The sequence below is a fragment of the Caretta caretta genome, chromosome 4 (assembly GCF_965140235.1).
Source record: "Caretta caretta isolate rCarCar2 chromosome 4, rCarCar1.hap1, whole genome shotgun sequence".
Taxonomy (NCBI): Eukaryota; Metazoa; Chordata; order Testudines; family Cheloniidae; genus Caretta; species Caretta caretta.
Genome location: NC_134209.1, coordinates 3,161,711 through 3,175,372, shown reverse-complemented (window position 1 = coordinate 3,175,372; position 13,662 = coordinate 3,161,711). Strand labels below are relative to the sequence as shown.

The 13,662-nt window shown below is 49.5% G+C and overlaps 1 protein-coding gene across 1 annotated transcript; it reads left to right on the top strand.

Annotated features, from left to right (window-relative positions):
• Positions 1 to 3,186: 3,186 nt before the first annotated feature.
• On the top strand, positions 3,187 to 12,674 carry LOC142071805 (class I histocompatibility antigen, F10 alpha chain-like). The gene is made up of 7 exons (XM_075127355.1): positions 3,187 to 3,208; positions 3,388 to 3,663; positions 5,293 to 5,568; positions 7,807 to 7,905; positions 8,323 to 8,355; positions 11,647 to 11,688; positions 12,256 to 12,674. The coding sequence occupies exons 1-7, from the start codon at positions 3,187 to 3,189 to the stop codon at positions 12,258 to 12,260; spliced, it is 753 nt and encodes a 250-aa protein (XP_074983456.1). The 3' UTR covers positions 12,261 to 12,674.
• Positions 12,675 to 13,662: the final 988 nt, after the last annotated feature.

Genomic DNA, 13,662 nt, shown 5'->3' with positions numbered 1-13,662 from the left:
AAATACATTTGTTAGTCTCTAAGGTGCCAGAACTACTCCTCGTTTTGTTTTTGTTTTTTGCTGATACAGACTAACACGGCTCCCACTCTGAACTAAATGATTGCATCTCTCCCCAAAATCGATCTAGAAGCACAAAGAACACCCTGGAGGCCAGGCCTGTAAACGTTAGGAAACATCAGAGTTAAGGTGACGTGTACATACTTCGCGCAGTGCTGTTGTGCATGTGTGTTATGATACAGACTCACAAGTGTGGCCTTGAGGTCAATTCCCTGCCCCCCCCAGCATCAATTTCCTCCAGACTCCCAAGGGAAGTGGTGCTTCCTCCATCCCTTGATGAGATGCCTTTCTCGAGTCTGCTTTGGTCCAAAACTCGCGACTGCGCCATGCAGGAGGCCTGTGATGTGTAGGGGGCCAGATGAGATGATCTAAGAGTCTCTTCTGGCCTTCAAGTTTCCAAATCTCTGCAAAACCGCATGTGGCACATGGAGCATCCTCTGATGGTTCCACGTGTGGCCTGCGTGAACCCTTGCACGACCACTGAGTGTGTGGGGGTGACCCAGGGGGAGCAGCTCAAACACGCACAGGAGCCGGCTCGGGGCAGGACATGAGCCCTGCAGGGCAGGGGTGGGGGTGGCAGTGACATCACAAGGGCCTTTTGCAGCACTCAGCTGATTGGTGAAAGGCGGTTGGGAGGCGGTGACCTCACAGAGAGTCCACGACAACGGCCAGGGAGGACAGGCTGCAGGGCAGGGGGATCTCAGAGACCCCCGGGGCTTTGCTGCAGGGAGTCTCCTTCTTGAGGTGTCTCCTTGAGGACTGAGAGAGAATTCAGGGTCTCGTATGTGAGCGTGAGGTGGAGCCTCTCTGGAGTTTTCTCCTTTCCCACTGCTCATTGAGCGAGAAGACAGACGTCCCTGTGGAGAAGGGAAGAGCCCCGGAGAGTTTTGGTACCGAGGCAGCCTGATCTGCCCGGTGCTGGCCAAATTCTCGACACGGAAAACAGGAGGTTAAGGTGGGACAATTTTCCCCCAGCTAGGCCTTTGTCCCTTCGAGTCCTTGGGGTTTGTCTTTTTTGGTTTCCCTTTTCCTGCTTCCCTGCCTCCACTGGCGAGGAGGGGGCTGCTCTGTAGCCCTCATGGTGGGAGGCCTCCCAAAGGGATGGGACAGGGAGCGTGCTCTGAGAGTGATCCTCACCGGTGACCTGAGCCATCCCTGGGCCATCTGGGGAACCCTCAGCCCACCGCCAGAGTCTCCACGCTGATTGGCTGAGCAGGGGGTCTCGTGGCAGGGAGGAGATTCAGGACTTTGTTGTTCTTGTTCAAGGCCCAGCAAATGAGCCAGAAAAATTATTTGCTTGGTGAATTGTTCTCCTTCTCGCTGCTGATTGTCTCTGAGCCGTTCCTGGTTCTCGCTGGTGTTCTCCTGCTTCTAAAACACTTGCTGAAGAATCAGTGTGAATGGTTGTTGGTCTGTAGCTCATTCCAGGTCCGTTTATTCAGTGTGTGAAACTCTAGACTGATGGTACGTTTGAAAGTCAGGACACCCGGGTCCTGTTCCCAACTCTATCCCGACAGGTTGTGTGATGGAAGACAAGGCCCTTCGCCTTTCTCAGCCTTCGTTTCTCCCTCTGTCAGTTGGGGAGAACAATCCTCTCACACCTGCCTCCCAGTGCAGGGAGGCTGGGTGTAACTCATTCGGCCAAGCATCCGAAGTTGGTGCTTTGCCGTTCCTAGATTGAGCTGGAGGCACGGGGAAGATGGGGCAGGGAAACAGAGGGACCCTGGGGATTCTGTGAGGTCATTAAACCAGAGCAGAAGTTAGTGTGGGGGACAGATCTCCTGTACCCCTTCCCTACAGGGACATGCGGGTAATGTGAATGGAGGAGGTGGGGGACCAAGTCACCCTGAGGATCCTGCAAAATTAATACAACCAGAGCAGGAGAGAGTGGGGTATAGACACCCCGAACTCTCTCTCTTCTCCAGAATGACCCTGATTACCAGAACTGGGGGACTCCTCAGAGAGCAGAAGAGAGCTGGAGGGGATAGACCTCTGCAATATGGACTATATGGTGGATAGAAAATTGGTCCTCGAGCCGGTTTTGTTCAATATCTTCATAAATGATCTGGAGGATGGTGTGGATTGCACCCTCAGCAAGTTTGCAGATGACACTAAACTGGGAGGAGAGGTAGATACGCTGAAGGGTAGGGATACGATACAGAGGGACCTAGACAAATTGGAGGATTGGGCCAAAAGAAGTCTGATGAGGTTCAACAAGGACAAGTGCAGAGTCCTGCACTTAGGACGGAAGAACCCAATGCACAGCTACAGACTAGGGACCGAATGGCTAGGCAGCAGTTCTGCAGAAAAGGACCTAGGGGTTACAGTGGACGAGAAGCTGGATATGAGTCAACAGTGTGCCCTTGTTGCCAAGAAGGCCAATGGCATTTTGGGATGTATATGTAGGGGCATTGCCAGAAGATCGAGGGACGTGATCGTTCCCCTCTATTCGACATTGGTGAGGCCTCATCTGGAGTCCTGTGTCCAATTTTGGGCCCCACACTACAAGAAGGATGTGGACAAATTGGAAAGCATCCAGCGAAGGGCAACAAAAATGATTAGGGGACTGGAACACATGACTTCTGAGGAGAGGCTGAGGGAACTGGGATTGTTTAGTCTGTGGAAGAGAAGAATGAGGGGGGATTTGATAGCTGCTTTCAACTACTTGAAAGGGGGTTCCAGAGAGGATGGTTCTAGACTATTCTCAGTGGTAGCAGATGACAGAACGAGGAATAATGGTCTCAAATTGCAGTGGAGGAGGTTTAGGTTGGATATTAGGAAAAACTTTTTCACTAGGAGGATGGTGAAACACTGGAATGCGTTCCCTAGGGAGTTGGTGGAATCTCCTTCCCTAGAAGTTTTTAAGGTCAGGCTTGACAAAGCCCTGGCTAGGATGATTTAGTTGGGGATTGGTCCTGCTTTGAGCAGGGGGTTGGACTAGATGACCTCCTGAGGTCCCTTCCAACCCTGATATTCTATGATTCTATTAATATCCAGAGTAGTCCCTTTGGGGTTGTGCCACCCTGCACTCCCTACAGGGAACATACAAGAACAAGCAGCAGTGAGGTGATCCTTGAAGGTTGTGAGCTCTCTATAGTGGGGGGTCTTTAGTGTACAAAGACCCAACAGATGGAGCGTGGGCCCCCTGTGGGTTTGGCTTCCCTCCTGAAAGGAGCTGGGAGGGTGTAGGACCCAGCAGCATAAGTGGGAACCCCATTTCTCAGGGGAGGGAGGGCCCAGTAGCAAGGGGAGGACCCAGTGGTCTACCTGCAATGGGGTCTTGGTGAGATTTCAGAGAGAGGCTGCTGCTGACCCTCAGATGTGTTTCAGGGTTTCACGTTATCCAGACAATATACGGCTGTGATCTCCGGGAAGACAACACCACTTGGGGGTTTTACCAGGATTCATATGACGGACGCGACTTTCTTACCTTCGATAAGGAGACCGTGACTTGGGTAGCAGCAGACATTGGGGCTCAGATCTCCAAGAGGCGATGGGATGCTGAAGTACTTGACAACCAGCGGTGGAAACGCTACCTGGAGGAGACATGTATTCCCTGGCTAAGGAGTTCTTTAGAGTACGGGAAGGAGACTCTGCAGAGGAAAGGTAAGTTGGGGGACAAGCCCCACCCAAGAGGTCACTACAAGTTACATCTCCATTCCCCAGCCCCAGTTCCAAAATGGAGCAGGGGAGTAAGGGGCAATTCAGCGAACCTTGCACCAGGGATGGGTGGGGAAAGAACCCCTTCCCCGCCAACGCTGCTGGAAAAGAAGATAAGAAATTGAAAATGTTAAAAGCAGCTCACTGTAGAGAAGCTGATCAAATGAGCCCAAATTTGCAGCACACATTCTAGCTCTTCCCCTGGTGTGACACAGTAGTTATCAAGGCAATCTGCCAATGCGTGTGCATGTTAGAGCACTTTACTTAATTATGGAAGAGCCACCACTTCTCTGGACACCAGCTTCATTCACCATGTAATTCTTCCTCATTCACTGTCTGCACCATCATATTTTCTTGTGTTACCCCCAGCCCCTGTGTTCCACCAATGACCATAGCTTTGTTCTTGTTGCCTTTGTCCAAACTTCTCCCACAGTCATTTATGTGCTTTCTTCCATGCCATCCCCTACATGTGGAATTGCCCTCCCCATACTAATCTGGAAGAAGGCACCCCTTGTCCTTAAAGTTTTCCCCCTCAAGACCTACCTTTGCTGCAACACCCTCTTACTTATTCCTTGATTCTTTTATCAATAAGACATCTGATAATCACACTCAAATTTATCAAAGCTTTTTCAGTAAAGATTAATCAGCACAAACATAGAAGGGAAGAGGTTAAATGCTTTACCACTCCGACTCAGGAGGACAGTTGCAGCGTAGTCTGCTTCAAAATGTTAGCTCGCTATTACCCACATATGTACCTTGTGTGTTACCATGTACACACATTTCCCAGATTAGTTAGCATCATTACACACCCTAATCTTTCCCTTCCCAAACAGTTTGCACTTGCTGTTCAAAGTTACTTGAAATTTGTACCCAGTTTTTTGCAACATACTAGTTACTTATTTCTCTCAGGAACCTCAGCAGAACATTATCTTGTCAATTGCCATCTTTACAAATGCCAAGAAGTAAAAGCCATACACAGCAGTCTAATGTATATTTCAGTGCCAACGGGCTGGGAAACTGATTTTTCCACATAAGAGTAAATGCATTTGAAATCCATAATATTGGGGTAAATAGATTTGGTAACAACCTACAAGAAATTAGCCAATTAATATTAGTTAATTTGAGGGGCAATTTAGCACTGTCACTTTTTGTTTAATGGGCCCTTTCCATCTTTAATTGGTCATTTTATCTAGTTCATTTTTTTTGCTCCCTGGCCAGGGCAAGATTCTTCTCTCTTTCATATCCAGGGACTGAGAGGAGATGGGCACAAACCTAGCACATGATTGACACCTGTATCTGGAGTTTAGTGAAGCCTTTCAAGGTACTTGTGTCACTGTGGTTGGGAGCAGAGGCCAGGTCAGGGACCTGGATTGGGGGTTCACCGTTGCTGATGTTGTGAATTGGGCACAGGAATTCTCTAACATGGTGGTTCTCTCTCATCAGAGGGATTCCGTCTCATGGACTTTCGTCCTCTCCCACTCCTGGGGTCTCAGAATTTCATGCTGCAAAGCTCCAGCAAAGGCTGCCTGGATTAGAGCTTGAAAATAACTAACTTCAGTTTCTTCTTTTTCCCAGTGCGCCCAACAGCTAGAGTGAGTGACAGGTCATCTCATGACGGCCTCACCACCCTCTCCTGTAAGGTCAGTGGGTTCTACCCCCGGGACATCACCGTGACCTGGCTGAGAAATGGGGAGAGCAGACAGCATGAGACCTACTCTGAAGGCATCCTACCCAGTGGGGACGGGACCTACCAGACCTGGGTGACAATGGAGATTGATCCCAAGATCAAAGGCCATTATTCATGTCACGTGGAGCATGAAAGCCTATCAGAGCCACTCTCCGTCTCCTGGGGTAAGGCATTTGTGTGTGTGTCTCTTTTTTCCTTGTGGGAGAGGGGGAATCCATTAAACTCAACCCCTGAAAAATTCTCATTTGGATTTCTAGGCTGAAGCTGGAATTTCCTCAGGGTCTGTGAGGCCCTGTCCCCTTTGGCCCTGTCCCTCTGCATCAAGTTCTTGTGCTGGAGTTGGGACCCACAGTGCCTGGGGTTCATGCCTTGCTCTCCAGTTTGCTGCCTCTGGGGCTGTTCGATACATCTCAGCAATACACTGTCTCTGAAGGGAGAAGATGAGTAATCGGACATTAAGGCCTGAAGGGACCATTCTAATCATCTGATCTGAGCTCCTGCATAGCCCAGGGCAGGGGGGAATCACACCAGGGACCCCAGCATCCAGTCTGGTCATCTGTGAGCAAACTAGAGCTCATCCTTCAGAAAGAGATGCCCATTCCAGATGTAAAGTCTCCAAGGGATGGAGAATTTACCACATCCCAGGGGAAGCTCAGATCTGCCCCTTATTTCCAGACAGAATTGGTCTTGCTTCAGCTTGCAGCCCGGTGTCAGAGAAAAACACAGTTCTCACTCTCAGGTTGGGTGCAGCAAGTCAGATACATTTTATTATCTCAAGCAATTGCACAGAGGGAGAGAGTGCCCTAGGACACAGGGTTTCCCACACCTAGGCAGGTCTCTCTACAGATAAACAATTAGAGCAAGTATTTATACCTTTATTACAGACAATAATAAGCAACAGCTGCATATTGTTTATACATATTCCTTCATGATATCTCATTTTGCTCAATTTCTCTTATAGTCTACGTTCTATTCTTATCTAATACAAGGTCACAACAGCCTCTTTCACAGTTCTTTTCCACTCGCTTCGCACTATCCCCGCTTCTACAAATCTTGCGTTATTAAAGCTAGAGTTAGCCTGACTTCTGTTCATTTCAGAGGCCTGCATCCAAATTCCCTTTATATACTTCCACATCGGTCTCAACTTCATGCACTTGTGGTCCTGCCATGAGTGCAGGGGACGGGACTAGATGACCTCTCGAGGTCCCTTCCGGTCCCCTGATTCAGCAGGTTCTCAGAAACACGGCTCTATGGGCTCTTCATTCTTGCCCATGTGACCAGAGAGAGAGGTTTAATGTTGGGAGCAGCTTGTTTCTGTGCGCAGTGATGCTGGAAGGGAGGTATGGCCTTGGAATGGAGCGAGGAGGCAGATTAGAGCCCTGCATCACGGGGGAGAGACTCCTATGCCCCTAGCACAAGAAAGTCTAGGAATAATTTATTACAGATGGAGCTCCCTTCCAGCCATCTTTTTGCTTGGTTAATTGGGATGGGGAAAAATGCAGCATTTGGAAGTGCAAACGATTTCTGAGCGGGCAATGTGCACCGGGACTCTCGTCAGCAGACGGTTTCACATCACGATCCTGCTCCCACGTCCCTTGCCAATTTTTGTGTCATAACCCACATTTCCTTATTCTCTTCGAAATATTTTTCTTTTTGCTGTATTATCATGTGGCTCTTTCAGACAACAGGAGAAGCTGATTAATGAAACTGAAAGTGTATACAGAACGTGGGGTTTAACAGGTTTATATAAACCAAAAACAGTATTAATATTTCTATCCTCCCCTCTTCACTTCCTGCCCCCTCAAAAAACACGCATTGTGTCTGTAACTCCATTCATGGCAGGGAAATCCAGAGCTTTGAGGTCAGTTTCCAGTTTGGCACCAGATTCCCACAGTGGGACTGTTCCATTAGTCATGAAAGTCAGCATGGTCAAGGGGGGTTAGGGGCTGGGAGCCAGGACTCCTGGGTTCTGTCTCTGGAAGGGGAGTTGGGGTTAGGGGGTTAGAGCAGGAGGGGCTGAGAGCCAGGATTCCTGGGGTCGATTCCTGGCTCTTGCACTGCCTCACTGTGTGATCTTCAGCAAGTCTCCCCCCTTTCCCGTGTAGGGATGATACTGACATCCATGCTCTCCCACAGTTCTGAGGATTGGTTAATGTTATAAAAGTCTTCGAGTTTAAGTGCTAAATATTTATTATGACTTGAAGTGGTAGAGACTGTGTCCAGGACTTCCTATGGTGGGGTGCAATGCATGGTGGCTGCAGTGGAAGGGGTGGAGGGTTGCAGGACTCAGCCCTAACTTGGGGAGCTGACTGACGGATCCCTGCAGTGGGATGAAAGGGGGATTTTAGAGGTGGGGGGAGGGGGATTTTTCCCCATTGATCATTCTTTCCATTCCATTTCAGAACCAAATAATCTGATTCCCACTGTGGCTGGAGTTATCACTGCAGTTGTCCTGGTTGGTGCTATAGTCGGAGTAGTCGTCTGGAAAAAGAAACGCCCAGGTAAAGAGCCTGGGATGGGGGGATTCTCTGGACTTGCCGGGCCCTGCACACCCGCCTAAGGGCAACAGCAGTACAGGAGCCTGTGTCAGTCCGGTGTAACTGCCCCATTGCGGGACTGAGCTAATGACCCCCAATGGGAGCTGCTGGAAGGCCAGACCCAGAAACTGGGTGTGGGTTACAGTTTAGATGGGGCTAGGTTTTCCAAAGAGCTCAGCACCCAGTGCACCGAGGTCTGTGGAAACTGTCTCATTGTGTCTTTCTCTCCTGCCAATTGTGAGCGCCTGGGACCTTGAGTCCATTACTGAGCTCCAGGGGGCTGTGCTGGGCCAGGGGCCTGGTTTCTGAGCTGTGGACACAGATCGGAGTCGGTTCCTGCCTTGGGAGCTGCATTCACTGAAATTTGCCTTCTGTCTGCAGGGAAGAAGGGAGACGGCTATGCTGTAGCTCAGGGTAAGTGACAAGAGACCCATCGCCTCTTTTCAAGTGGCCATCTCTGAACAGCCATCAGTATTTGCTTGTGGATTTTAGCCTGGAAGCACTGACAGGAGATCCTCGCTCCCACTCATAGGCCTTGTCTACACTGAGGATTTTAGGGAAATCTCCAACTATTGCTCTAGTACCATAGAATCGTAGGACTGGAAGGGACCTTGAGAGGACACCTCGTCCTGTTCCCTGCACTCATGGCAGGACTAGGTATTATCTAGACCATCCCTGAGTAACCTGCTCTTAAAACCCTCCAATGAGGGAGATTCCACAACCTCTCTAGGCAATTTATTCCAGTGCTTAACCACCTCTTCCAGTCCTCTCTCCCATCTTCCATGACTTTTCAGAGCTATTGACTCAGATATCTCCTCTGTCAGTTCCTTGACTATTCTAGGATACTTTTCATCAGGCCTTGGTGACTTGAAGACCTCTAACTTGTCTAAATAATTTTTAACTTGTTCTTTCCCTATTTTAGCCTCAGATTCTACCTCAATTTCACTGGTGTTCACTATGTTAGACATCCAGTCACTATGAAACGTTTGGGTGAAAACTGAAACAAAAAAGTCATTTAGCCCTTTTCCCATTTTCACATATTCTGTTATTGTCTTTCCTTCCTCATTGACTAATGGGCCTACCTTGTCCTTGATCTTCCTCTTGCTTCTAGTGTATTTGTAGAATGTTTTCTTGTTACCCTTTATGTCTCTAGCTAGTTTGATCTCGTTTTGCACCTTGGCCTTTCCAATTTTCCCCCTACATACTTGTGTTATTTGTTTACAGTTTTCCTTTGTAGTTTGATCTAGCTTCCACTTTGTGTAGGACACTCTTTTGATTTTTAGATCATTGAAGATCTCCTGGTTAAGCCAGTGTGGTCTCTTGCCATCCTTCATTTCTTTCCTGTGCAGTGGGATAATTTGCACTTGTGCTCTTGATAATGTCTCCTTGAGAACTTTTCAACTCTCCGGAACTGTTTTTCCCCTTAGACTTGCTTCCCATGGGATCTTACCTTAGTAAACTCAGGGAGCTGCTAAAGTCTGCCTTCTTGAAATCCATTATTTTATTGTGTTGTTTTCCCTCCTACCATTCTTTAGAATCATGAATTCTGTCATTTCATGATCACATTCACCCAAGCTTCCTTCCACTTTCAAATTCTCAACCAGTTCCTCCCTATTTGTCAAACCAAATCTAGAACAGCCTCTCCCCTTATAGCTTTCTCCACATTCTGAAAGAAAAATTGTCTCCAATACATTCCAAGAACTTGTTGGATAATCTGTGCCCTGCTGTGTTGTTTTCCCAGCAGAGGTCTTCTTCAGTAGTGTAGAGTGGCTGTAGACACATGTTCTCTAACCTTGCTCCGAGGAAGTCCTAGATGATACAAGGGTTAAAAACACCTGAACCCCATCTCCTCAATTGCTCCACCCCTGCTCTCTCTGGTGGAACTGCATGGCTTGCGGGCATGGGTCCCAATTTTAGTAGTGTAGACAAGGCGATAGTCAGGAATGTATATGGTGGTTTTGGGCTGAATTATTATCCCCCTAGAGCTGTGCTGTGTGTGGCTGAGTGTGACCCTGAAGGTGTCTGACCTGCTTTTAATGTTACACTTTTGACTTACCTGAAAGTTGGTTTGGTGCTTGTGAAATCTGGGCCTGATCCAAAGCCTGTTGAAGCCAATGGGAGTCTTTCCACTGACTTCAGATCAGCACCACTCTGTCGCCTCGATTACAACAAGTTCAAATCCCCTCCTCAGTTGTCTCCTGTAATTAGCTTTATCAACAGAACCAAGACTAAAAATTATGGGAAATATTTACATACGTTATTGACTGCATCTGAGGCCCTCTAATGTCTGGTATGAAGAGCCAGTATAAAGTGCACAGATCTGCCGGGCCCTGCTAGGGTGTAGTCATCCAGCTCTCTCTCTATGCTCTCAGGGGTCCCCCAGCAGGTAACGGAGGGGGTTTGAGAAGTGCCAACAAAACCTCCGCAGAGCACCACCCTACCTCCTGCAGCTGGCCCTCAGTCGTGCCTCCCTCCCTCCTCCTCGTTACTCCAGAACAACAGAAATTCACATGCAAGAGCTTTGTTAATGGGGAGTTAAGGTGGCAGGTGCTCAGCCCTGCCCTGGGCTCCCTGTGTCCTTTCAGAATGGGAGTGTTTAATTCCCAGAAGTCAAAGGTTTGCAAACCAGGATATGCAGAGATATTATGGCCAAATTCACAGCCATAAAAAATGCATCACAGACCATGAAATCTATAGAGATTTCACCGGGGAGACCAGCATTTCTCTAACTGGGGGTCCAGACCCAGAAGAGGGTTGTGGGGGGCGGAGGGGGTTTGCAAGGTTATTGGAGGGGATCACAGTATTGCCACCCTTACTTCCGTGCTGCCTTCAGAGCTGGGGAGCCAGAGAACGGTGGCTGCTGGCCAGGCACCCAGCCCTGAAGGCAGTGCCCCCCCAGCAGCACCCTAAACGTAAGGGTGGCAATGCCGTGACCCATCGACAATAACCTTGCTGCCCCCCTCCCCCCAGCCCCTTTTTGGTCAGGACCCTACAGGTACAACACTGTGAAATTTCAGATTTAAATAGCTGAAATGATGAAAATAACAATTTTTTACATCCTGTGACTGAAATTGACCAAAACCGACCGTGAATTTGGTAAGGTCTTAATTATGATGCTTCCCACGCAACTCAAACTCTGCCCCAGTGGGTCTGGGAATAGGAACAAGGAATAGACCAGCACCATGCCAAACCAAACTTGACCTTGTCTGTGTGCCCAGCACCGCCCCAAATCTGCATTCCTCTTCATACCGTCCACATTGTTCGGTGCAGCGCCATTGATTAAGGCGGGAATTGCTGTTCATTGGCGGGGGGAGGGTAACATCTGTGGTCTGCGTGAGGGACCCCTCTGGGCACAGACCAAAGGAGGCAGAGTTGAGGTTGTTTAGCAGGAGTATCCTTAGCCCAGCATCTCCTGCTTTGCCCGCCGTTGAATGTTGAGTAGTCTGGGCTCCCGTTCTGACGAGGCATGAAGAGCACAGAGCAGTGCTGTCCCCCTGCAGTGGTGACGTTTTTCGCACGTGAATAATGGAAATCCTGGGCAGCTGCCCTGTAGACTGATCTGTGCACCACCCAGCTCACTGCTTGGGAAGAGTGAGGTGATGACTGTTCCCTTTGGATAGGAGTCCCCGTATCTAACAACTACGCTGAAACCCTGTCCTGTGAGAGACGCTAATATACTCTCTCTTCTCCGCCTCCTCTGCACAGCAAACGACCAAGGATCTAGTGGCTCTGACCTATCTGCCAAGGGTAAGTGAGGGGGGCTCTAGCCTAGGGGTTCACTGCTCTCACTGAGGCCTCTGGAGAGAGAGACCCAGTCCAAGTCATTGGACCCTGAGTCTCCCTGGCCCATCCCCTCTAGCAAACCAGCCCCAAGGAGCAGAACAGGGGAGTTTGGGATCTCTTATTTCCCTTTTATTCACACTGGGGGTGCAGGAACAGGTTTGCAGCCAAATCCCCCTTGTTTTCTCTGCGATGACTTTAGGTGTGAAAGACGCTAGTGAGAGGGATTTCTCTGTGGCTGCTGGTACAGCGTGGGCTGAGCTCAGCTTTTGCAAGGATAACTCCAGCTGCTTCAGAGAACAGTCTCCAGTGAACTGCAGGGAGGAAGCAGCAGGGACAGAGCCCAGCCCTTGGGGCTCCAGGAACCCAGGTCTCTGACCCTGGAGCTACAAGCTTTGTCAGCGGGGCTAGAGATTTTGTCCACTGAACCCTGCAGCCACTAAGGCGACCGCCCCGACCGCAGCCTGCACTGTCATTGCAAAACATGATGGCAGGTTCCCTTTGACAGACGTTGCCTGTGTTTAACTTCTGCAGCTTAACTGAGCCTGGTGGAGTCCGTGCCACGGCCTGAGGGGACCCCCGAGAGAAAGACGGATGAGCTCTGCTCTGTCTCCCTACAAGAACCAGTCAACCCCTCCCTAGCTTTTCTCTGGCAATTGGAGGGTCCCGTGTGGGATTTCTGGCCTCGTCTCTCTGCTCACTGAACCATGTTTTGCTTTTCAGGTGTCATAGTTTTCTGTAATAATGTTTTATTTGCACAAAATAATTTCCAACATTTTAATGGATAAAAACTCTGTTAGAGTTCAGTGTTTGCCCCATTCAGTGTGGGCACGCCGTCCTCTGGCTGCGCGGTGCGGTGAGCTAGGTCTGTCAGCAGTAACTGCTTGTGCATCTGTGGTGGGGACGGCTTTTTTTTCTGTCGAATTTCATGATTATAACACGGTAAATGGCCGGGTCTAAATCGCAGCTGGTCGTGCTGTTGCCATCATCAGCTGAGGACGTCTGTTGGACAGGAATAAGTGTCTGCGTTTAGTTTGTAAGTGCCTCTAATGTCCTTTTCACCATTCATAGAGCCATAGAAATGCTGGGCTAGAAGGGCCCTCAATAGATCATCAAGTCCAGCCCCGATCTCAGGCAGCACCAAGTTAACCTAGACCATCCCTGACAGGTGTTTGTCCAACCTGTCCTTAAAAACCTCCAACGACGGGGATTCCACATCCTCTCTAGGCAACCTGTGTGACGAAGTGGGGTATTTTCCTAACGTTGCGTATGTATACTGTGTGCCTCAGTTTCCCCCGTGTGCTGCATGTCTAACCCAGGTGGGAGGTGGGGTGTCTGCTGTTGTAGAGGACCAAGTGTGACCCAGTCTAGCAGCCTGGACCCCAGACCATGGCCTGGGCACTTTGTAACTTAGCGACTGATGACCTGAAGGCCCATCCCAACTTGGAGCCAGCCAGTTATGGGCAGCGGAGAGAACAAAGAGCTGAAGAGAGAGTCACCTGGAGACCTGTTTGCCCGGGAAAGAAGACAGATGGAAGTGGGGCCTTGGAGGTGATATGGGGTGGGCCGCAGAAAGGAGGATTCACTTCTGGTCTGGGAACAAAGAGCGGCCTGAGCCCACCTGGATGGGGACAGACCCTGATGAACGCCCCTGAGAAGGTCTTGTAATCTGCTCCAGAGGTACAATAAACCCTTCTGTGCTGCGCTGGCTGAGAATCGCTGCAGGCTCAAGAGAGGCAGGCATGCTGGAGGCTCAGACGGGCGGTACTGGGAGGCGGAGGAGAAGCCTACAACTTAAACCCTGAGCAAAGAGTGTGACCTCATGTAGGCTCAATACTCTGAAAGGCCGGTTCCCATACGGAGCCAAGAGGGCACTGGCCTGTGAGTCTGTGACAACCTGTCCCACACTGAACTGTCCTTAGAGCTAGAGAGTTTTCCTAA

Coding starts and splice junctions, on each gene's coding strand:
- LOC142071805 (XM_075127355.1), top strand. CDS start 3,187: ATGGAGCGTGGGCCCCCTGTGG. Junction 3,664..5,292: donor GGAGACTCTGCAGAGGAAAG/GTAAGTTGGGGG, acceptor TCTTTTTCCCAG/TGCGCCCAACAGCTAGAGTG. Junction 7,906..8,322: donor CTGGAAAAAGAAACGCCCAG/GTAAAGAGCCTG, acceptor TTCTGTCTGCAG/GGAAGAAGGGAGACGGCTAT.